Source organism: Solanum lycopersicum, chromosome 10 (genome assembly GCF_036512215.1).
Source record: "Solanum lycopersicum chromosome 10, SLM_r2.1".
NCBI lineage: Eukaryota > Viridiplantae > Streptophyta > Magnoliopsida > Solanales > Solanaceae > Solanum > Solanum lycopersicum.
Window position 1 is genome coordinate 7,663,467 of NC_090809.1, and position 24,271 is coordinate 7,687,737.

Sequence of the window (24,271 nt, forward strand, 5' to 3'; positions counted from 1 at the left end):
TCCATGTGCATATTATTATGTGTTTGTTGTGAAGATATATTTTCTAACACATGTTCCAGGGATGTTAAAGTAGCGGGTCGAGGATCTTACTGGGTTATCTTTATATATAGCTCACTCCTTACTTGTATATTAATGTAGATACTATTGCGGAGGGTGAGACTAGTGGTTGATGAGTTAATTCGTGTGAATTCTGATACTGAGGTGAGCCTTCACATTGTTCGTGGAGGCTAGTGCTTCAACTCTATCTATTTATAGCTTATGACTTTCTTTCTTGGGGTTTGCATGCCCGATAGTTGAAGTCATGATATAAGTCTAGTAGATGATCCATGGTCTTATTGTGGAATTTCAGGCTAGAGATATATTATTTAAGTGATCTTTTCCTTTCAATAATTGATACGATTTTAGTTGATTCATTATTTTGTTTTGATGAGTGTTGATGAGTTTTGGAAAAAAAAGTCCACTAACGTTGGACCCACAATTTAGTGTCACGTAGGTCGAAAAGGGATAGAAAATTATTAATAAAATAAGTTTAAGGGATAATAGGACCTTAGTATAGTATAAGTGTGTCTCTGATATTTCAGACATAAGTTGAGGGGGTACTTGTACATTATCCCTTGATAATTGATTCAACTTGTGGTTAATAATGGAAGTGATCAGGGAAAAGATCTACTCAAGAAGGTTTCAAGATGAGTACATTATTTTCTGCTTATTAAGTTAGTAATTTCAATATGAAGAATAACCAGAATGCACTTAGCTAATGTATCAAAAGATACTTTTGTTGGGGTACTCGAGTTGCAACGCCCTGCTTAGGTAGGAGGTTCAAAGGATGCCATTTTAAAGAAAAAGAGATAGTTGTTTTCAAGGATGCCATTGCCTTAAAATTTGCTTTTGGTATTAATCATGTTGCAAATATTGAAGGAAGATATTATATTTAGAGAATGCTCAAGTTAATCATAGGCTACTTAAGCTCATTTGAGATGATTACAATCATCAATTACATCACTATTTATACTACTCAAAATAGAAAACAAAAAGTCTTGGACAAATAACTAAATACATGTATCACAATTTACTAGATACGTGTGCTACGAAATTCCAAAGAGACTTCTTGAAAACTAAGAGACAATTTCTAAAGACTAAGCATTGATGCATTAATTCCAACACTCCCCCTTAATACATATGCTTGATAACTCCAATGCGTTCTCGAAGATAGCAAAATTTTTCTCTAGTAAGTGCTTTGGTGAAGATGTTAGCAAATTGTTCTCCTGTCTGACAATAATTCAATTGAATTTCGTCTTTCTCTTGTGCTTCTCGGATAAATGATACTTGATGGAAATATGCTTTGATCTTTCATGGTTGACTAGATTTTTGATAATTGCAATTGTTGATTTGTTATCACAATACAGAACAATCCCTTTTTTTTCACCAATGTTTTCAAATATTCTCCTAAGCTAAATAACTTGAGAAGTAGCCTTGGATTCTGAAACATATTTTGTTTCGGCAGTGGATTGAGATACAATACTTTGCTTTTTTGATAACCAAGAACAGATACTTGATTCAAATAAGAAAGCATAACCAGAAGTACTCTTCATGTCATCTATACTTCCAGTCCAATCACTATCAGAATAACCAATTAAGTTCAAATCTCCACCAAATTTGTACATTATCCCATAATCCATTGTTCCTTGCAAGTAGCGTAGAACACACTTTGCAACTCCAAAATGCACTTGGCTTGGTTCTTGCATGAATCTGGATAATAAACTAGCAGCAAACATAATATCTGGCCTTGTTGAAGTAAGATATAATAAATTTTCAATCAAACTCCAATAAATTGAGCTATTAGCTTTCTTTTTTCCATCATCTTTTCTAAACTTCTCATTTGCTGCTAATGGTATGGCCACAGACCTGCAATCCATCATTTTGAATTTTCAAAGAATACTTTTAGTATACTTCTTTTGAGAAATGAAAATTTCTTTTTCCATTTGAGAAACATCAATGCCCAAGAAATAATTTAGCAACCCAAGATCACTCATTTCATAAGCTTGCATTATATCTTGCTTGAAATTTTGCATCATCTTAACATCATTTCCTGTAAAGAGCAGATCATCCACATAGGGACAAACAATGATAATATTTTCATGTTCTTTCTTCATATACAAAGTGGCTTCACTTTTACTTCTCTGAAAATTATTTTTCCGAAAGTATGTATAAATTTCATTATACCAGGCTCTTGGAGCTTGCTTCAGCACGTTAAGAGCTTTTTTAGCATGTACACCTTCTTTTCTTCCCCTTGAACAAAAAATCCTTGAGGTTGCTCAACATAAATCTCTTCATCAAGTTTTCCATTCAGAAATGCAGATTTAACATCAAGTTGAAATATCTTCCATTTCTTTTGTGCAACAACAACAATTACAGTTCTAATTGTCTCAAGACGAGCAACTGGAGAAAAAAATTCATAAAAATCAATACTTGGTTTTTGCGTGAAGCCTGTAGCAACCAACCTTGCTTTGTGCTTTTGAATATCTCCTTCTTGATTGAGTTTGATTTTGTAAATCCATTTTTGACTTACAACTTCTCTTTCTTTAGAAATAGCCACAAGCTCCCAAGTATTATTTTTTTCGATCATTCGAATTTCTTCTTCCATGACTTTCTTCCAAACATCATGCTTTATTGCTTCTTCATAATTTTCTGGCTCAACACCGGAAAAATTACATCTTTGATAAATGTCACTCAACATTTTTGTTCCCCTTGGAGGCGGTTCTTCATTATTTGAATCTGGGATTTCTCCCCCTTGAGAGACATCTTCATCTTTCTCATCCTCTTCTTGATTTGATGATATGATAGCAGTATTCTCTATCTTTTTATCCTCCCAATTCCATGTTGTTTTTTCATAAAAAATGACATCTCTACTAACAACAAGTTTGTTAGTTTTGACATCGAGAAGCCTATATCCTTTTGTAACATCACTATAACCAAGAAAGACACATTTTTGACTTTTTTCATCCAATTTTGTTCTTTTCTCAGCAGGTACATGAGCATAACAAATACACCCAAAATTTTTAAAATAACTTACACAAGGTTTAATTCCACTCCAAGCTTCAACAAGTGTCTTGTCCTTTAGTGCCTTTGTTGGACACCTGTTAAGGATGTGAACTGCTGTATGCACTGCTTCTGCCCAAAAATATTTTGGCAGCCCTTTCTCATTCATCATAGTTCTGGCCATTTCAACAATTGTTCTATTTCTTCTTTCAGATACACCATTTTGTTGAGGAGTATACCCTGATGTAAGATGCTTCTGAATGCCTTCATTTTTGCAATATTCTTCAAATTTTTGACTTGTGTATTCACCTCCTCGATCACTGCGAATGGTTTTGATGCTGCAACCTTTTTGCTTCTCAACAAGGGCTTTAAATTTCTTGAATGTAGCAAATGCTTCTGACTTTTGTTTCAAGAAATAAACCCAAGTCATTCTTGAGAAATCATCAATGAAGATTAGAAAATACCTTTGACTTCCAAGAGATGGAGTCTTCATTGGTCCACAAATGTCGGTATGAATTAGTTTCAAAAATACACTTGCTCTCCAAGACACCCCTTTTGGAAAAGACTTCCTGTGTTGCTTTCCCATTATACAACTTTCACATGTATCCACCTCAGTATGTATCTCAGGAAGACCTTGCACCATGTCCTTTTGCTTGAGAAGCTTTAAACCATGAAAATTCAAGTGACAAAACCTTTTGTGTCAAAACCATGAATCATCTATAATTTCATTTTTTAATGCATTGTAATGAAATTGCAAAGGGAAGTTTATTGTTATCATCTTTACTTCAACAATGACTTGATTTGGCTCAATTTTATCATAAATCTTGCAATAATTATCTCTAAACACAAGAGAATAACCATTTTCCATGAGTTGACCCACACTAAGCAAATTTTCTTCCAAGTCAGGAACATAAAGAACATAATGAATTTGCTTACCGCTTCCTTTCATGTTGATCGAAATAGTACTTTTACCTTGCGCATCAACAAAGGCTCCATTCCCCATCTTCACTTTAGTAGTGATGCTATTATTAATTTAGAGGAAAACCTTTTCATCTCCACTCATGTGATTAGTACAACCACTATCAACATACCATTCATTGCTTTTTGTAGAAGCATTAGATTTAGAAGCAAAGAAAAGATTTTCTTCCCTTTCTTCCACATGTTTTTCACAAAAAATTGCTTGCTCGCGTTTCTTGTGCCAACAATACTTTTCAACATGGCCAAACTTTTTACAAAAGTTACATTGGGGCTTGCCTTTGTGCCAACATTTTTCTGCATTGTGATTAGTCATTTTGCAAATTTTACAAAAAAGACTAGAGTTTTTCTCACCTTTTTCTTCAACCTTCTTGGAAGAACCATCATGGTCCTGCTTTTTTTTGGCTTTTGATTTTTCTTCTGATGATTTTTTGAGAAATTTTGAGAATTCTCATTTATTTTAGACTAGAAAGCCGTCTCTTTGGGTTGATCTTCACGAAAAAATCTTCGCTTCTCGTGTGCACGAAATGATTCAACTAGCTCTTTGATGGAAAGCTTAGAAAGATCTTTCGTCTCCTCAGTGATAGCAACGATGTACTTATACTTTTCTGTGACACTAATTAGAATCTTTTCCACAACTTGTTGGTCAGAAATTGTATCACTATGATTTCTCATTTCATTAACAATATTAATGACTCTTGTGCAATATTCATCAATTTTTTCAGATTCTATCATCTTTAAATTTTGAAACTCTCTTCTAAGAGTTTGAAGATTTATAGTGCGTACCTTTTCATCACCATACACCTCAGTTTCAAGAAAATCCCAAGCTTCCTTTGCAGTCTCACAAGTAGCAATTTTTGCAAAATATGCTCTTGAGACTCCCATTTGGATTTTGCTTAAGACTTTGGCATCTTGACGACACTTAGCCTCAATATTTTTCATCTCTGCTGCTGTAAGATCACCATCGTTTTCTTGTTCTTCAAAGACATCTGCAACAATAGTCCACAAACCTTCAGCTTTCAAATGTGTTCTCATTCTTATCTTCCAGTATTCAAAATCAGTTCCATCAAAAAATGGAGTAAGAACAATTGAAGAATCAGCACCTTCATTTGTTTTGGATGACATATTTTTTTCTTCACCTAACCCTAGATTAAGAACGAAAACCTGCTCCTGATACCAATTTGAAGGAAATATGGAAGGAAAAAAATATCTGTAGAAAATGCTCAAGTTTATTATAAGCTACTTAAGGCCACTTGAAATTATTTCTCATCCTCTTCTTGATTTGAAGATATGATAGCAATATTCTCTATCTTTTTATCATCCCAATTTCATATTATTTTTCATCAAAAATGACATCTCTACTAACAATAAGTTTGTTAGTTTTGATATCGAGAAGCCTATATCCTTTTGTCACATCACTCTAACCAAGAAAGATACATTTGTGACTATTTTCATTCAATTTTGTTCTTTTTTCAGCACGTACATGAGCATAACAAATACACCCGAAAATTTTAAAATGACTTACAAAAGGTTTAATTCCACTCCAAGCTTCAACTGGTGTCTTGTTCTTTAGTGTCTTTGTTGGACACCTGTTAAGGATGTGAACTGTTGTATGCACTGCTTCTGCCCAAAAATATTTTGGCAGCCCTTTCTCATTCATTATAATTATAATTCTGGTCATTTCAACAATTGTTTTATTTCTTCTTTCGGATACACCATGGAGTATACACTGCTGTAAATTGTTTTTGAATGCCTTCATTTTTGCAATATTCTTCAAATTATCGACTTGTGTATTCACCTCCTCTATCACAGCGAATGGTTTTGGTGCTGCAACTTTTTTGCTTCTCAACAAGGGCTTTAAATTTCTTAAATGTAGCAAACGCTTCTGACTTTTGTTTCAAGAAATAAACCTGAGTCATTCTTGAGAAATCATCAATGAAGATTAGAGAATACCTTTGACTTCCAAGAGATGGAGTCTTCATTGGTCCACAAATGTCGGTATTGATTAGTTCCGAAAGTACACTTGCTCTCCAAGACACCCCTTTTGGAAAAGACTTCCTGTGTTGCTTTTCCATTATACAATTTTCACATGGATCCACCTCTGTATGTATCTCAGGAAGACCTTGCACCATGTCATTTTGCTTGAGAAGTTTCAAACCATGAAAATTCAAGTGACAAAATCTTTTATGCCAAAGCCATGAATCATCTACTATTTCATTTTTTAATGCATTGTAATGAGATTCCAAAGGAAAGTTTCTTTTTTATCATCTTTACTTCAACAATGACTTGATTTGGCTCAATTCTATCATAAATCCTGCAATAGTTATCTCTAAATACAAGAATAATAACCACTTTCCATGAGGTGACCAATACTTAGCAAATTTTCTTCCAAGTCAGGAACATAAAGAACATCATGAATTTGCTTATCGCTTCCTTTCATGTTGATCTAAATAGTACCTTTACCTTTCGCATCAACTAAGGTTCCATTCCCCATCTTCACTTTAGTAGTGATGCTATTATTAATTGAGAGGAAAACCTTTTCTTCTCCAGTCATGCGATTACTACAACCACTATCAACATACCATTCATTGCTTTTTGTTGAAGCATCAGATTTAGAAGCAAAGAAAATATTTTCTCCCTTTCTTCCTCCTGTTTTTCACAAAAATTTGCTTGCTCTCATTTCTTGTGCCAGCAATCCTTTTCGACGTGGCCAAACTTTTTACAAAAGTTACATTGGGGCTTGTCTTTGTGCCAACAATTTTCTGCATTGTGATTAATCTTTTTACAAACTTTACAAAAAAGACTAGAGTTTTTCTCACCTTTTTCTTCAACCTTTTTGAAAGAATCATCATGATCCTACTTTTTTTTTTGGCTTGTGATTCTTCTTCTGTTGATTTTTTTAGAAATTTTGAGAATTCTCATTTGTTTTAGACTGTAAAGTCGTCTCTTTGGGATGATCTTCATGAAAAGATCTTCGCTTCTCGTGTGCACGAAATGATCCAGCCAACTCTTTGATAGAAAGCTTAGAAAGATCTATCGTCTCCTCAGTGATAGCAAGATGTACTCATACTTTTTTGTGACACTAATTAAAATCTTTTCCACAACTTGTTGGTCAGAAATTGTATCACTGTGATTTCTCATTTCATTAACAATATTCATGAGTCTTGTGCAATACTCATCAATTTTTTTAGATTCTATCATTTTTAAATTTTGAAACTCTCTTCAAAGAGTTTGAAGATTTAAAGTGCGTACCTTTTCTTTACTATACACCTCAGTTTCCAGAAAATTCCAAACTTCCTTTGCAGTCTCAAAAGTAGCAATTTTTGCAAAATATGCTCTTGAGACTCCCATTTGGATTATGCTCAAGACTTTTGCATCTTGACGATATTTAGCCTCAAGATTTTTCATTTCTGCTTCTGTAAGATCACCATTGTTGTTTGGCTCTTCAAAGCCATTTGCAACAATAGTCCACAAACTTTCAGCTTTCAAATGTGTTCTCATTCTTATCTTCCACTATTCAAAATTAGTTCCATCAAAAAATGGAGCAAAAACAACTGAATAATAAGCATATTCATTTGTTTTGGATGCCATATGTTTTCTTCTCCTAACCCTAGATTAAGAACGAAAACCTGCTCTAATACCAATTTTTAGAAAATATTGAAGGAAAATAGTTTATTTAGAGAATGCTCAAGTTTATCATAGGCTACTTAAGCTACTTGAGAATATTACAATCATCAACTACATCACTATTTATACTACTCAAAATAGAAAACAAAAAGTCTTGGACAAATGACTAAATACATGTATCACAATTTACTAGATATATGTACTACGAAATTCTAAAGAGACTTCTTGAAAATCTAAGGGACAATTTTAGAAGACCAAATATTGATGCATCAATTTCAACAAATCAGCTGTAACAATTTGTCTATACATCATGCTTTAAGTTTATGATTTGTGTATTTAATCACTCATCTATAATTTTAACTGATTGAGGTTTTGGGCAACCATTTTTTAGAAAGAAATATACCTCTCTGATTAGGTTTCAGTTCAATCATTTCATACAAAAATTATGTACTAGCTAGTTAATTATATGTCCAAATAATATGTTGTGAATTAGTAGTTCTTGATGTACCTTACTTGTGCATACCTCCATACAATCATTTTGATGGACGTGTTTTTGAATTTGAGCCAAATGATTTCATATGGGAAATTTAATCACTCCCTTTGTTTCCATCTATTTGAGGTTGTTTGACCGTATATGAAGTTTAAGAAAGACTTATGAAACTTGTGGTCTTCAACAAACTATATAGACATTTATTATGTGGCTAAAAATCAAATAAAAAACATATAGTTGAATAATTCTTTGATATAGAAATGTGTTTTATTTTTTTGAAAAAAAATAAAAAGAAACCTCTTTTCTATCTCCACGAGGTAGTACTCTACACTTTCCAAGATCCCACTTAGTGGGATTTCACTGTGTATGTTGTTGTTATAAACTAAAAGAAAAGCAACACCATATAAGTTGGACGTAGGGAGTATCAGTTCTTCTACCTATAGCTCTCTTTTCTTGTCGTTCTTTCTTAATGCTATAGTTGGGATTACTTAGTTAACTTCGTCTTGATTTCAGTTCCAGGTAATTTTGTTCAGTTGATTCCAAGTGTTTTTCTTGTTGTAACAATTCGCCCGTATGCTGATGCTATTATCTGTCAATGATAGGGAAAATGATCTGATATACTCCTCAACTTTATCATTTAGAGCTGATATAGCCCTTGTTATGAAAGTGGCTCATATATACCCCTACTTGTAAGCAAATGGCTCAAATATACCCTTTTCCTTTAACGGAAATGAAAAAATAATAATTTTAATCTAAATTTTAATTATTTTTTTCTAAAAAATATAATCCCATATAAGTAAATTTAATCCTCGTCAAACATACTTTTTTGACTTTTTTTTTGTTTCAATGACTAATTTATAATTATTATTTTGATAATCAAATTTATTTATGTTTTACTAATATTCTTGTAAAACTTATTGTAGATGACCAAATCTTTCTTCGAATACGAAATTAAATTACAAAACACACAAAAAAAATAGTTTAATTTTTTATTCTTTAAACTAAGGAATGAAAGAAAAAGAAAAATAAGAGTAAGAAATTCAAATAATTATAATAAAAGAAGTCAAAAAATAATTTATGTATGAAAAAATTAAAATATACCTTGAACTTTGATAGAAGAATCATATATACCCCTAAAAAAAATTTTTAAAAAAAATTAGAAGTAATAAATATAAATTTAAAACTAATTTTTTAAAATCCGTTAAATGAAGGGTATATGTGAGCCATTTCGTAACAGCAGGGGTATATGTGAGCCGTTTGTATAACGGTAAGGGTATATATGAGTCACTTTTATAACGAGGGTATATCAGCTCCAAATGACAAAATTGAGGGGTATATCAGACCTTTTCTCGTCAATGATATATGTTGTGTTTCACTCTTTATCAGGAACATGGCAGAAATTAGTTTGCTATAATCATCTAGCTCGTATTGCTCGTTGCTCTTTGATATTTGCCTCCCTTGATGTTTCTGTATTTGATCTTTTTGTGTTCTGCACTAAATTAGAAAAGGAGAGAAATCATTTCCAAGGTCATCTTTGTGATCTTCCATCCATTGAGAAAATTAATAACCTCATTCTAGCATAGAGCTGCTGAAATAATGTATTAGCAATTTGGGAAGAAAAACAGAAATCTTGATAATAATATCATGTCCGAGGAATGGAATATCACCCCAATACTGCTTTCTCATTCTCTTGGGAAAACAATATCATGATATTTGAAAATCTTAGAAAATACAACAACTTATCCAGTGTAGTTCCACTAGTGGGGTGGGGAGGGTTGTGTATATGCAACCTTACCCCTTACCTTGTGAAGGTAGAGATGTTATTTCTAAAGGACATTCGGCCCAAGTGACCACATCTAAAATTAGTAGGAAAAGGAAATACTAATGAAGAAGTCATGTTGAAAATAATGGAGACCCTTCGGAGTGACCTAGTGATTTGAGCTTGAGACTTCCATGTTTGAGGTCTCAAGTTCGAAAATCTAGTCAGCAAAATTGACGGGTTTGTCTTCTAGGTCGAGCTCGTCACACCAGGCTTGCTAGTGCAGCTTACCTATCCTATGTGGTTAGCGAGCTATTGCATAGAAGCGAAGGTTTTATTCTATGTCCATCAAAGGGAAACGACTGCGGATTTCCCTTGTCATAAAAAAAAAATGGAGAAAAGAACATAAGCAACAAATAATACATAACCTAAGTATAAGGTAATAAAAATTAAAAATAAGATAGTGGTAGAGTAACAATAATAATACTGACAGGGAAAACTAAAAAACGCTTAACTACCTACTTACCTTCTATCTTAATACTTTAAACACTTATTTTCCTGATCCTAAATTCTTGTGTCATGGTATCAATCTAAGATTTGTGAATTAATGTAGTGTGATCTTTTCCCTTTTCTAGTTTTTTCTATTACTTCTTGTTCCTTTGTGTTGTTACATCATGTCAAATATGTACCAGGTTATGGCACATAATAACCCATGGATGCAACTTGTTGATAGGCGACTTGATGATGCTTACATAATTGGGGTGCAAAAATTTGTGGATTTTTATTTTAGAAGAACAGGAGAAACGGATGAAATATGATGTTCTTGTGTCAAATGTTGCAACACAACTCCCCAAACACGCAAGATGGTTAGGGATCATTTAATTGTATATGGAATAATTAAAAAATTATACTTTTTGGTATCACCATGGCGAGAGGCTTGGTGAGCCACAATCAGATTAATTCTGATTTTGAAGACGATGATGAAAATGGAATAACCGTTGAGGAGCTGAAAGACGCTAATTCCTCCGAGTTGTAACAGAAAATCAATCACTAAGAAGACGAATTCGATAATTTAGAATGGGAATCTGAAGGTCTTGCAAGTGAACCTTCATTGCCAACATCTTCAAGATGCACAAAATAGAGATTGAATCATTTAACATGTTAAGTTGTTAAAATTTAGGTTGTTATACAACTTTATTTGAGGTTGTTTGATGTTCACATTTTTACATGCTGCAATTATAGATTTTGATCGATTAGAACTGACAAAAAAAAAAAAGGACTCGTTTGGTAGCTAGTTAGAGTTGTGGAGATATTAGTTATGTAGAGATTAACTATGAGTGATTCTATATGTTATTTTATACGAGGTTTAGCTATGTTTCCATATTCTATCCTGCATAAAATAATATATAGATTCCCTCGTAACTTATACATATATTAGTTATGTGGATTTCTAAATAGATCAAAAGTAATACACAAAAAAAAACTTAGTTTTTTAAGATCTCATAGAAATGTACCCAAAAAATTGTTTAAATTTTGTGTATAATGTACCAAAAAAATGTTTTAAATTTCGTGATTCTTTTCCTAAATAGATTAACAAAAAGTATTAAGAGAAATAACTTGAATTAGAGGGAGTATATATGTACAATAGAAAAATTCAAAATAAACACATATAACAAGATCATACACAATTTAAAATTCTAGATTTACTTCTCATTATCGTTATCTATCATTATCACCACAAATATTGAATCACGCATTTGTTATAGAGTTGACACTTTACGGACAACCCGACCCTGTTTGATTCGGGTCTGGATACGCTCAAACTCCGAGATCCGACAAGGAATAGTAATCCCACCAGAATAATTAAATCCATATTCATCTTCAACTTCTCTCAATAATTCACTAAATAAAGGATGATTAAAATAAATAACAGGAACTAAAACCCTCTTACAATCTCCATCTCTTTGTCCCACATAAATTGCCATATGACCTTTTGGCACCACACTTGCCTTCTCTACATGTCCAATTTGTACGTAACCACGCCCCGAGCCTGAACCCAAAGCTTTAGAGCAAATAGTTTTAAGATGTTGGGTCCATTTCAAGAATCTTGAAAGTGGTTTTGCGGATATAAGTGAAGTGACATGATCTTTTAGAACAAAACCATGGAGCTTGGTCATGTTATATATATGTACGTGCACTACAAGAAAAATGACCTTTTTACAAAAGACAGGAGAACAATCTTTAAAAGTTTGATACTTGACACGAAAAGATCATAACAACTAGTAAAACCCTATTGTTATAGGTTTAGCGCTATAATTTCAATAGTGACTAGTTAATAATTTTTGTCCCTAAAAGATTTTTAGGGAACATATAATTAGGAAGCAAGGAAGGGAAAAACTTGAGAGAGCTAGTAAAGTGAGTCTCTCTCAAGTTTTTGTCCCTAGAAGAAAAGTGTTTCATTTCAAAATTATTTGTTTTGTCATAGTTTTAAAGCATGAGGTTATGAAGAAGAACGTATTGGGTGGGTGGGTGGGTAGGGGAAATCAAAATAATAATGAATTAGAAAAATCAGAAGTACAAAGAACCAATTATGTATTCCCCTCCTATGTTTTTTTGCTCAATTTATGTTGTATCATTCAATTTTTAGAGTTAAATTTTCTAATTTTAATTGCGAATTCTGATATAAATTTTTCATAAATTTAAAAAATAAAATTTATATATTTAAAATAAAATTAAAATGTTATAAATTATATTAATTAATTACTCAAAATATTCCAAAGATATTTTTTTAAAATTATTATTAAAAAAACGCGTGACTCTTTCAAAGATTGTTACGTATATTTTTCCTGTCACATTTTATATGTCACCTTTTTATTTGCACTTGTATTAAGAAAATATGTAATTTTATCCTTCTATTTTTATTTAATTTTCTTAAATCAACTTTATAATAAATGATGAATAATAGGTGAAATATGATGATTTATATATAAATTAAAAAAAATAAATACCGTGATTTAGCTATTCATATACCGAAACTACATATAAAATGAAACGAAAATAGTATTAAATTGAGGAAAAATACAAGAATATAATAGAACTTAGAGTCAATGAAGACGGAGTACATAAGTCTTCATGGAGTAGTACTTATTTGACTTTATATATTATTATAATATTATGAATTAAAAGATCCAAAAGAAAATTTAGAATTACGTGTATATAGCCTTTTAGTCAAATCTATTGGGTTATTTTTCTTTTCTTTTTATCGTGACTTGGATTTAGGGGATAATTTGAGTCAACGGAAATTTTGAATTTTAATTTTTTGGGATGATAATTGATAGGTTGATTTTTTTTAAGTTTATTTTTAAAATTTAAGAATATAGAATTTAGAACATATTCGGAAATTCAATTTCTTTTTTTATATATCATATTATATATGCATCCATATCCATATCATATGTATCCAATACTAAGGGTATATGGATTTAATTGGTTTCAATTTTTTAAATATCAAACAAAAAATTTGTGTGAAATTTTTAAATTTGTAATCAAATCAAACTGATAAAATTTGAATTTTTCAATTTAGGATTGTTGATTTTTTTTTTTTTTGGGTAAAGTATGTAAATAAACATGCATATAATTAACTTGTACTTCAAATATTATTAAATTCTATCAAAATATAACTATCTAAAGTGTATTTTATAAAGTAAACACAAAATATGATATAAGTGATAGACACTAAAATCGTAGTAGTCCTATAGCTCTCGACTCTAGTGACTTTAGTCCTTATTAACGATAGAAGATTATACATTCTGAGAAACAAACTACTAGGTGAACTTTGAGGTTAAAAAAAATAGGAGGGAACTTCCAAATTGGGTAAAAAAAATAGAAAATTTCAAAAATATTTTAATCGATTAATTCAACATCAACTTTAAAAATCTAATTAATTTGATCAAAAAATAAAAAATTCAAGTCAAGCTATTCCTATTAAATTCGAGTGTCCACCCACCCCTACTTGGTACTAGTCAAAATTGGAGACAAATTCATAATATATAACAAGAATTAATATGAATGGAATTAATAAATTCCACATTAGAGAAAGTATGTAATATAATTTGGGTTGGTGAGACTATAGGTTGGAAGTTTCCACTTTCGTGTTTCAGTAGTAAAAAACTAGCGCCATCATACGAATATTGAACTTTTATTTAATAAAAATAAATTTACAACACCTCTTTCCTATGCTATTAAGAAGTTCCAACATATTTTGTTCGGAGAAACCTCTCCATTTTAGGAGCTAATTATTGAGATGTATTTTAATTTGCAGTATCACGTATTTTATCACATATTGAGGTGTTCAGATACATCTATCTCGATATCATGGAATCAAAATTATGTATTATCTATTCTACATAAACTATATTCAAGTAGATTCAAATTTATTTGTTATGTAGATAAATAACGAATCTTGTTTGCCTCCCTCTACTCTTGCTCGCTACTCCCATATACCAAATGCATGTGAACTACACCAAATACATACAAGTGCATTTATCTAATGTAATTTGCATGTATCTGAGATACGTAACTATCTCGCTCGTCTCTCTCTCCATCTCGTTCCCCTAATAATGTATCTGATGACACAAATATATATATATATATATATATATATATATATATATATATATATATATATATATATATATATGAACATTGTGTTTTCTTTGTTCTATTTAAAAATGTTTATGCAATTTTTTTATCTTATATCTTATAATAAGCGATATACTATATCTTATTTTCAATTTTCTCTTGTTAGGAAAAGGTAGAGGTCCCATCCAACATGTTTAATTGTTACTCTAAGGTGGTGATTAAAATAGTACTAACAACCAATTTCATTCATAGAGATTTTTCCACAAATTCTATTCACGATTCAATTTCATCTGTAAATTCACTCCACTACTATTTTTATACTGGTAATACAAGCTTTAATACCAAGATTATCTCCATACAAATAGAAGTAGACAAGATAGAAAAAAAAATGAAAGGTAGCAAAGAGAACAAGATAGTCGAAAGTGAATCCAAGTAATTTTTCATCCCAAAATAAGATCACTCTACTACAATAACTAATCAGTATTGTCTAATACTTGGTTTCATTCATTAACTTAGAAAATACACTTGATCAATAAACTACTCTCGTCTTTTCGAGTTGCCAAAAGGAGGATGTCAAACCAGTTTGTCATATGATGATCGACCCATTATAAAACCAATGGAACTAACTTGTACACAATTAAGTCAACCATATAACTAATTGACTTAAGGTTCTAAAATTTTCATATAAGCAACAATATCTAAGGATTATGTCCTTTTGAGAAGATAGCCCAGAAGGATTCCCAGCAATGCAATGACGAGAACATATACAGTTGGGATACCACCACGACTTCTGTTATGTTCCCGTCTTAACAGCTCCTGCATAGGGCAAAGCTCAACAAGTTGAAATACAAAATTCAAAAGGCGCTATTTTAGCTTCTTGGAGCCAGAGTAGGCAAAGACCATCAATTTCAATGCAAATAGAGTGTTGAACTTGAAACTTCAAAAACACAACCCAGATTGACTCTTCTTTGTTTGACACAAGGGAGAGATGTTGGGTATATATAAAAAAATTAGCGTTAGACCCTAGCAACGTGTTGCCTAGGCATAAAGTGGATATTCTTATTGTCATGATTTTGTATTTTTCAAATGTATATAACATAAGTACTAGATATCAACACTATGATTGACATAACTTTCTATCTCTTAAAAGAACTGAAGATAACAACTTGCTCAATAAACAAAACTAATATAAGCAACTCCATTAAAAGCAAAACCTAGAATGTGGGACTGCTGAGTTCATTTTGCCTATGCAAACAGCAATGCACTGCATTTATTGTTGTCTCCTTTTCTCTACCCAAAAGCATATCAGGTAAATCATGGCCTTTTCTTCCTATCCTTAAATCACCTTCTACCACCTCAATAAATGAAATGACATGTGGAGGGTAGCAATTCATGATGAAATGGACATCAATAGAGAACAACTCAATTCACAAGGAAAAAGTAAGGTAAGAGGCGGGAGGCTTGTTCAAGAAAAATGATACCAATGTCAAAAAGATAGCAGAGGTGTTTGACCTCAACAAATCATTTCTTTGCACAAACCTGACCATTGGAACTACTTAGGTACTTTCAATACAACAACATTAACAAAATGAGGCATATTTCACAGAGCAATTGTATTATCTCCAAATACCAAAGCCAGACAACCTCTGCTTGTGAACCAACGAGCAAATGCAATTTATGTCCTCCTTTCTTTTGTGTTAGGTATTTATTTATTTTTCTGATTAGTTCTATGTTATGAATTTCTTATCATTGTGCAATTGAGTTCAGCAATTTACTCCAGTACAATCCACGTCTTCTACTTTAGAAAGAAATGAATGATCATGTGAAATTATCAATATGCCCGTCAGTAGTTGTGAGAAGTACATAAATTTTTTGAGAAAGGAGAAAGCAGGTCGTAGAATATTTTATATATAAGAGGCCTTACCAATTCTTGCTGAAGCTTGTTATTTTGTTGCATAACAGAATTTTTCTCCTCTGTCAACTTAGAAATTAGTGCCTTTGTCTGCAACAAAGACAAAGAACCCTCAGCCTTCAATCTTTATTCATAATAGACCAATATACATGGAAGAATGGAGAACTACACCTAGCAAAGGATTGGTCAAATAGGCAATCTCTAAGTATTGGGACCACCTTTATAACGAAACAAGTATTCAATAAGATATGTAACACAAAGATAGTGATGTAGGAAATACTGGAAGCACATCCTGAAGGGATAAACAATCACCAGTTGATGAAGCAAGGTGACTAACTATAGGTCTAACATCAAAGATTCATTTAAGTCAACCATGTTTGGAACAGAGTAGTCACAAACTATACTTGTAACGACTTAACAGTAACTACATTTCGAAAGAATAAAACTATACAAGTAATTACAGGCAAGTAAAAGTTTACTATCTAAATGACAGCCTTGAACCAAATGATTCCACTCAAGAACTTATAAGAGCACTCAAAGATTTATAGCTTTTCTCCAAGTAAAAACTCATTGATAGCATCTAAACTCGTTAATTATGGTCTAGGTTAAAATTACAGACCATATAGGATATATTAGCAGTAGCACTAGACCTGTACCCCCCATGATCCTTACGAATATTGTTAAAAGATGATTTGTCGAGGACCGTGGAATTGTTCTATAAAGAAGTCAGTTTCGCCGAAGAGGAAGGTTATGTGAGAGACTTCAAACACAGCTAGTTTCAGGCAGTCAGGAAGCATTCATAAAGGGTAGACAGATAGCGGATGCTGCATTAGCGGCAAATGAATGCATCAATCCCCACTTGAAGAGGCCAAACAGGAGTTTCCTGCAAACTTGATTTGGAAAAAGCTTAGAACCATGTAAACTGCCCCTTTCTCTTGGATATCCTGAAGCAGATGAACTTTGGCCCTACACTGATCAGTGTTACAAAAGGCGAGTGCCTCCTCGCCTTTGGTGAGAGGCGAGGCGAGGCGATGGGTCCTCGCCATTCTCTACTGAGGCGAGGCAAGTTCAAAATGGCGAGGTATGGCGAGGTGTGGCGACAGAAAAGGCGCCGCCTTTTTAATTAAAAATATTTGACTTAACAATATTAGTCAAAATTAGGTTTTTTTTAAATACTTTTGAAATTTCTGCTTTCTCCATCGCGACTCTCTCTCTCGATTGACTCTCTTCTCAGCTTCTCCATCGCTGTCTCTTCTCCCTCGCTCTCTTCTCCAGTTCTCTTCTCGGCTTCTCCATCGCTGTCGGCTTCTCCATCGCTGAATATTTGCTAATATGTGTTATTGCTATTAAGATTTTGGATAAAATATGCAATTAAATATTTTTAATTTTTGGTATTAATTGGCGCCTTTATTCAAAAAGGCAAGCGCCTCGCCGCTCACCTAAGCAGGCCCTTGTCGCCTCTCGCCGTCCACAACACTGACACGGATTCAATTAATACACACTTTTCTGTAAACAGTGTGTTAATTAATGAAGATACTGTTGGTTTCTTTAAGTCTCAAAGAGTATTGAAACAAGGTTACCCTCTTCCTTCTTAGCTAATTGTTTTGGAATGGAAGTGGCTAAGTGTGATGCTCAAGAAATCTGAAAGATCTTTAAAATTCGCAGAAGAAGGGTGGGTGGGGGGTTGGGGTGCGGGGTCCGGGGGGGGCTTAATGATGTGATCTTTGGAACTGTTGAGAAAAAACATTCTTCTCGAGGTGGTGTAACGCTATTTCAATCAAGCTAAAATGGTAAGTAGGACAGATAATTTAGAGAAGTGGGAGTATATAATTTATAACAACTTTTAGCCAAAATGAAGAAGGTGGTGGTGGGAAATGCACAAGTAGACACAGGAAGAAGACATGGGACAGATCAGAAGCTGGTGTGAATGCACAAGGGAACTTGCAGAAGATTAATTACAACTTAGACATGTCTAAAATCAACACACTTCCCCAGAAGAACCTTTTCACTGATTGGGTAGAATGAACCCAAGCGGAAATGAAATCGTCGGAAGAAGCTATAAGCCTACAACAATTCCTAAACTAAGCATAGTCTTTATTAATGGAAGGTTCATTAATCAACTATTAGAATATTCTAATAAATTAAATGCTTGTTATATCTAAACATTGTCCAAAAAGAGTTATGATTGTCGGATATCAAAATGAAGGCACATGTGCCTTCTACCCGCGCTTCAATTCTATAAAAACCATCTACCATGTTAGACAAATTCATCATCTTCTTTACTTCTTCCTTTATTCTTATGTTGTTAAATCATTTACATAGGTAGTATGTTATCAAAGGCCCAAGATTTCTTCAAATAGTTCCCATCACATTTGCTTATATACTTTCTTTTTTATTATGAGTACGAAAACTACATCAATAATTACTTGTGTTGGATGGTAGCCGAAGGTGTTAAAATGACTGAGTAGTAATGAAAAGTTTATTGCTAAGATAAGACATTCCATTAACAAGAAAATCATTTGGATGAAAAATTTGTTACTGTTGATGAAGCTGATTTTTTTACAAGGCGAAGAAGCTTAAATGTACAACGCTACCACAGGCTGAATCAATGGGCGTTACTGAGAATAACCATGTTAATATGATAAACATGAAGATATCTTTTGTGCTACTTGAGATATGACTTCAATGGATAGTGAAGTCAAATATTCATACAAGTTAGGTGTTCCAATAGTGCATGATTATGGTTTCTTGTTAGGTGAATTGAGAGGTTTGAATGATCTCACTTTTAGGTGTAAATATGAAAATTTAATTTTAGTTGTTCAACTCAACAATGGTGTATTCCTCTATTGTAATTTTTGTATTTCATTAATGAGAAGTTTGTTATCTTTTTAAAATTTTTAATTATTTTTGTTTTCTTTCTCTTAATAAGATGAGGCTTCATTTTATGTTAATGCATGAAGTTAATATCTCAAAAGATCATTCAACTATGACATTTTTCTTCCCAAAATTTTTGAACAGTGGGATGCATGCATGCAATATCTGATCGAAATAGTTGCATGCAAAATCTGCCAAAAAAAATATACACTAAAAATACAAGTGTGAAAAAAGAATAAATTAATAGTGTTATACATCAAATACTTTTAATGTATAATTGTTCTATTTTAAAGGTTAAATTAAACTTTTCATAATTTTTTTTAAAATTTAAGTTGGAATGCATGTTAATTCATTCAAGTTAAAATAAAAAGATATCATATAGGGTTAATGGAATGCATGCAACATGTAAGTTTTATAAATGAGAAGTTTCTTATGTTTTTAATTATTGGACGTTGATCTTTTTCAATTTACACCTAGCTTTCATGTAATACCTATATAACTTCCAAACTGGATTAGCAAATATATAGAGAGGAGAAGGGGGGGGGGGGGGGAGTTGGGGTCAGCTAGGGGAGGGGGGAGAACGGAGAAAAGTCCACAAATGGAGTAACACGGATGGGCCCCTACGCCTCATAAGGTGTCTGGACCGTGCGCCTTGTCTTTAACATTCTTTTGTCGTCCGTTAAGGGACAAAGGGCATGGCGCAAGGTCCCATGCGCCTTTCCCCCTTTGGTTTCCTCCCAAAATTTGTTTGCCGCTTTGGAATTTTGGCAAGATTTTCTTACCTTTTAGTCTCCGGACACAAGTAGGATTTCCCTCTATAATCTATATAGATCACGAATTAGCATAGAGGCTACCCTACTAACCAAGATGGCATGAAAGAGTATTGACTAGAATATAGAACAATGAAACGACTTGGATCATCCTTTTGGATAAACAACGCCGCAAAAGGCCAAAGAAACATATAGAACAAAATACATTGATAATGATCAAATATTGGCATCGAAAGAGAAACTAAGTTCACAATAGATCAAGTCATCAAGATGAACAGCATTTGCCAATGAGCTCACAAAGTAAAATAGAAAGAGTAATGCCTCACATAATTAAACCAACAGACACTATTAAGGAATGCAGGAGTTATAAGTAATAAGGAAACACAGAAAGACAAATACACGAAACCCTATGGTTTCTGATACCAGAACTTCTCATTCAGGCTGAAGTCCATATATGGTAACAATATTGATACTAACACTAGCAAACAAGTACTTAGACATGAAGATTACCTCCAACGAGCTGTCTTGCTGCTCATTATATGCTCTTGCAATCTGCAGCCAAAATATCCAGGAATCTTACATTCACTTCAGTTCCACTTTCCAGAAAGGAGAGATTTTGTATTTATTATTTAATAACATCAAGATAAGGTTTCAAAAAAACTCACATTATTAAACTCGGATGTATTTACAGCTCCATTTTCAGATACTGAAGCCCTAGGAGAGGAACCTTCCTCAGACCCCTCCCTCACAGGCAATCGCAGTTGAGGTGGAACATAAACCACTTTCAACTTGCAGTCCTCCACATAATTCCCCGACTCCTTATTGAACTATAACCAAAAAGTGCATCTAATAAACACACTACTTCTCATGAATATTGAAGAATGCCAGTAATTATTCTTACTACAACATAAAGTTTTACCATCTCGGGAGTAATGTCCTTTGCAGCAGCTCCAGGGCTTGCAACAACACTTTGAAGCAGGAACTTATCCTTGCATTGCATATCTGGTGGAGCCTCTTTCTGAGCTTGCATTGTAACTAAACCAGAAATGGTTAAAAAAAAAAAGTTACTCTCCATCGCACTACAAAAAGTTCTTTCGAATTCACTTACATGATATATTAGTAACAACAGAGGGAAAAACATCCAAATAATTGCAAAAACCTAAGCTTGATAGAGAAAACATCACATCAAATTCTATATAAATGAAATAGTATCAAAATCATTTCGAAACATCCGACCTTTAACTTCGCTGGAAGAATGAGGCATGACAATTCCAGTGTTGGGCCTTACACAATACTTCTTCGGATTCGTTGTTTTCACCTAAAAAAAATGAAATTCCAACCTTCACGATTTCAAAAAAAAAAAAACTAACTACACTTCAAATTTAGCAGATTACCTTGAAAGCAACATAATTATCAGACTTGTTCGTCAACTTCATTGAGCATGAGATCTGCCTTTTCAATTCAACTATCCATAAGCACAAAACAAAAGCAAATAAATTAACAACAGAGCAAGTGTAATACGGATCTTAGAAGTGACAAAAATGGAAACAGAGAACATCTCATTAGCCAAAGTAGAGAAAGTTACAGGGGAATTGAAGCTCAACAGAATCGATTTGAAGTAGCTCTCCTCCGTTACTCATTCCTACGCAATCTTGTAAACGGCCGGAGCAGCAGTTTCACGGTGCCGGAAACTCAACGAATAATTTTCACGGCGAGAATCTCGAATACTGAAGGAAAAGAGAGAGAGAGAGATATGGGGGGTTTTCGAAACTTTGGGGGGAAAAAGAGAGTGTGTGTGAGTGATGGGGTGCCAATAAGCAAAAACGTGATAACACTGTCGTTGGTCTATGTTTTATGTTAGCTGCGTTTAAATGCGGCAAGTGTTTTCTTGTTTGGTGTGACCTACTCTCTTTTATGTTTACAAGTTTGCATAAATTGTTTGCGTTCACAACTACTTTGACTTTTGAAAATATAAGTTTAAAAATATATTACAAAGATCTAGTACAGTTAAATTCGTATGATATTAAGTTCATGTCATAGTTTAACTCGGAGTTAATGCCTCATATAGTCACTCAACTATGCACTCTTTTCTCAGAAAGTCACTCAACTTTCAATTTTCACTCAAAAGTCACTCAACTATGCACTTTTTTCTCAGAAAGTCACTCAACTTTGAATTTTAACTCAAAAGTCACTCAACTATCCACTCTTTCCTCAAAAAGTCACTCAATCTATTAAATTATTTTTTTAACTAAAATTTGTTGATATTAATTATTTATATAACAAATAAAAGGTTTTTAAAAATAAAAATACCATTTAAACCATTTAGTGATCCACCCACGTAACCCGACCCACTAAAAACATGATATGACCCATTTTATTTTGTCTTTAATCCTAATTCAAGGTTTAAAGAGAGGGATTAATTTAGTATTAAAGATAAAATAAAATGGGTCATATCATATTTTTTAATGGGTTGGGTTAGGTGGGTGGACCACTAAATGATTTAATTTATTTTTTAAAATTTTTGGTTTGTTATATAAATAATTAATATCAATAAATTTTAATTAAAAAATAATTTAATAAATTGAGTGATTTTCTGAGGAAAGAGTGGATAGTTTAGTGACTTTTGAGTTAAAATTCAAAGTTGAGTGACTTTCTGAGAAAGAAGTGCATAGTTGAGTTACTTTTGAGTGAAAATTGAAAGTTGAGTGACTTTCTGAGAGAAGAGTGCATAGTTGAGTGAGGTTTTATTATTAATAGTTTAATATTGTAAGATTAGTAAATAAAAACAAGTAAAACAAGCAGAAAATTGAAAATTCGGTTATCAGCTTGTTAGGTTTGATTATTAAAAATTTAATATTATGAGATTTTTTGGTAGTACTGAATCTGAAGATGTAGGTCTTAGCTCTGATAATGTTAGAGAGTCAAAATGCTTCAAGGATAAATGCTTAGTAAGTAAAATAAACTTGGAGCTCAAGAATAGAAGTGTTGTTGTATTCCTTGGAATTCATAATGTAACACCCCGTAGTCAAAATAGATCAAAAATTAGTTTTTTTTTCAAAAAAAATCTGCAACTGCAACGAACGGTGGCATCGACGATCCGTACGACAGACGACGATCCGTCCTGCACAACCGTCGATGGGATCAGAAACTTCCAAAAATTTAGCCGAGAAAAATTGGCTAAGTCTTGATCGACAGACGGATCAACGGTCCGTAGGTCAGACGACGGCCCGTAGTTCGTGACCGTCGATTGAGACCCCCATTCACCCACTCTCTAACAAGAGCTACGGATGACCAGCACGATCTGTAGGTGAAACTACGGTCCGTAGCTCTCACCGTAGAGGGAAAATGTGCAGACAGTTCAGGGAAAATGCAGTTGTGTCAAGTTCAAATATTCATAACTCTTATCACAAAATGAATGAGGTGTCCCATGACATACCCATAGATAGATAATTGAATTAAGTTTCCATAGCCACCAACCTTGCTAAAATGCGACCTTCGAATAAAACATTATGCCCATTTTACTAAAGGTCTGTCGAACACGCCCAGTAGACGGACCCAATGATGGGGCGTCGGTCAGACAATGGACCGTCAGTCCTGGACGTCGTTTGGTCTGACAACAACTTTCCCATGCGTCTTTCCGTTTAAACCATAAGTTACGTCGTTTTGACCTTAAATCATCATATTTTAGTCAATTTAAGCCTAAAAACAAGATTAAAATATATTTAACTCAAATCATTAAATCAAAACTTAGAAAATTAGAAGCAAGAGAGGAGAAAAAGCTCAAGAACCCTAGTTCAACAATGTCACAAGCTCCAGTAGTTCTAGCCCCGAAACTTAAGTATTTGTTTCGTGGATTTCATCACCAGGTACGTGGGATTTCACTAGTGGATTTCTTTCACCCATTGGGTCCCTAGTTTTCAGTCAGATTCTTTATTCCTATACCATGATTAGACCTAGGGTTTCTAGAACTTCAACATAACTTCATTAACTTATTAGTTTTATGTTCCAAATTAGATTATCATATTAGTATTCAGTTTATTGCATGAATTTCAGAACCCTAGCTTTGTATTTCTTTAGTTCTTGAATCACACATGCTAGGTCAGATATTTCAATTATTTCAGATATACATGCCTCAGTTATAAATGCATAATTACCAGATTAATTGTTGCATTTTCAGTTTGGAG

The 24,271-nt window shown here is 33.0% G+C and overlaps 1 protein-coding gene across 1 annotated transcript; it reads right to left on the minus strand.

Annotated features, from left to right (window-relative positions):
* Positions 1 to 14,944: 14,944 nt before the first annotated feature.
* Positions 14,945 to 21,991, minus strand: LOC101244532 (vesicle-associated protein 1-2). The gene is made up of 8 exons (XM_004248509.5): positions 21,673 to 21,991; positions 21,482 to 21,552; positions 21,324 to 21,405; positions 21,007 to 21,122; positions 20,753 to 20,914; positions 20,598 to 20,639; positions 16,456 to 16,533; positions 14,945 to 15,347 (listed from the first exon to the last, which is right to left on the minus strand). The coding sequence occupies exons 1-8, from the start codon at positions 21,725 to 21,727 to the stop codon at positions 15,237 to 15,239; spliced, it is 717 nt and encodes a 238-aa protein (XP_004248557.1). The 5' UTR covers positions 21,728 to 21,991; the 3' UTR covers positions 14,945 to 15,236.
* Positions 21,992 to 24,271: the final 2,280 nt, after the last annotated feature.

What these genes read in the sequence shown, in the direction of transcription:
- LOC101244532 (XM_004248509.5), bottom strand. Translation starts at nt 21,727, where the DNA reads ATGAGTAACGGAGGAGAGCTACTTCAAATCGATTCTGTTGAGCTTCAA. An exon ending in AGGACATTACTCCCGAGATG is followed by an intron (nt 20,915 to 21,006) that starts GTAAAACTTTAT and finishes TTTTGGTTATAG; the next exon opens with TTCAATAAGGAGTCGGGGAA. An exon ending in ATACATCCGAGTTTAATAAT is followed by an intron (nt 20,640 to 20,752) that starts GTGAGTTTTTTT and finishes TTTTGGCTGCAG; the next exon opens with ATTGCAAGAGCATATAATGA.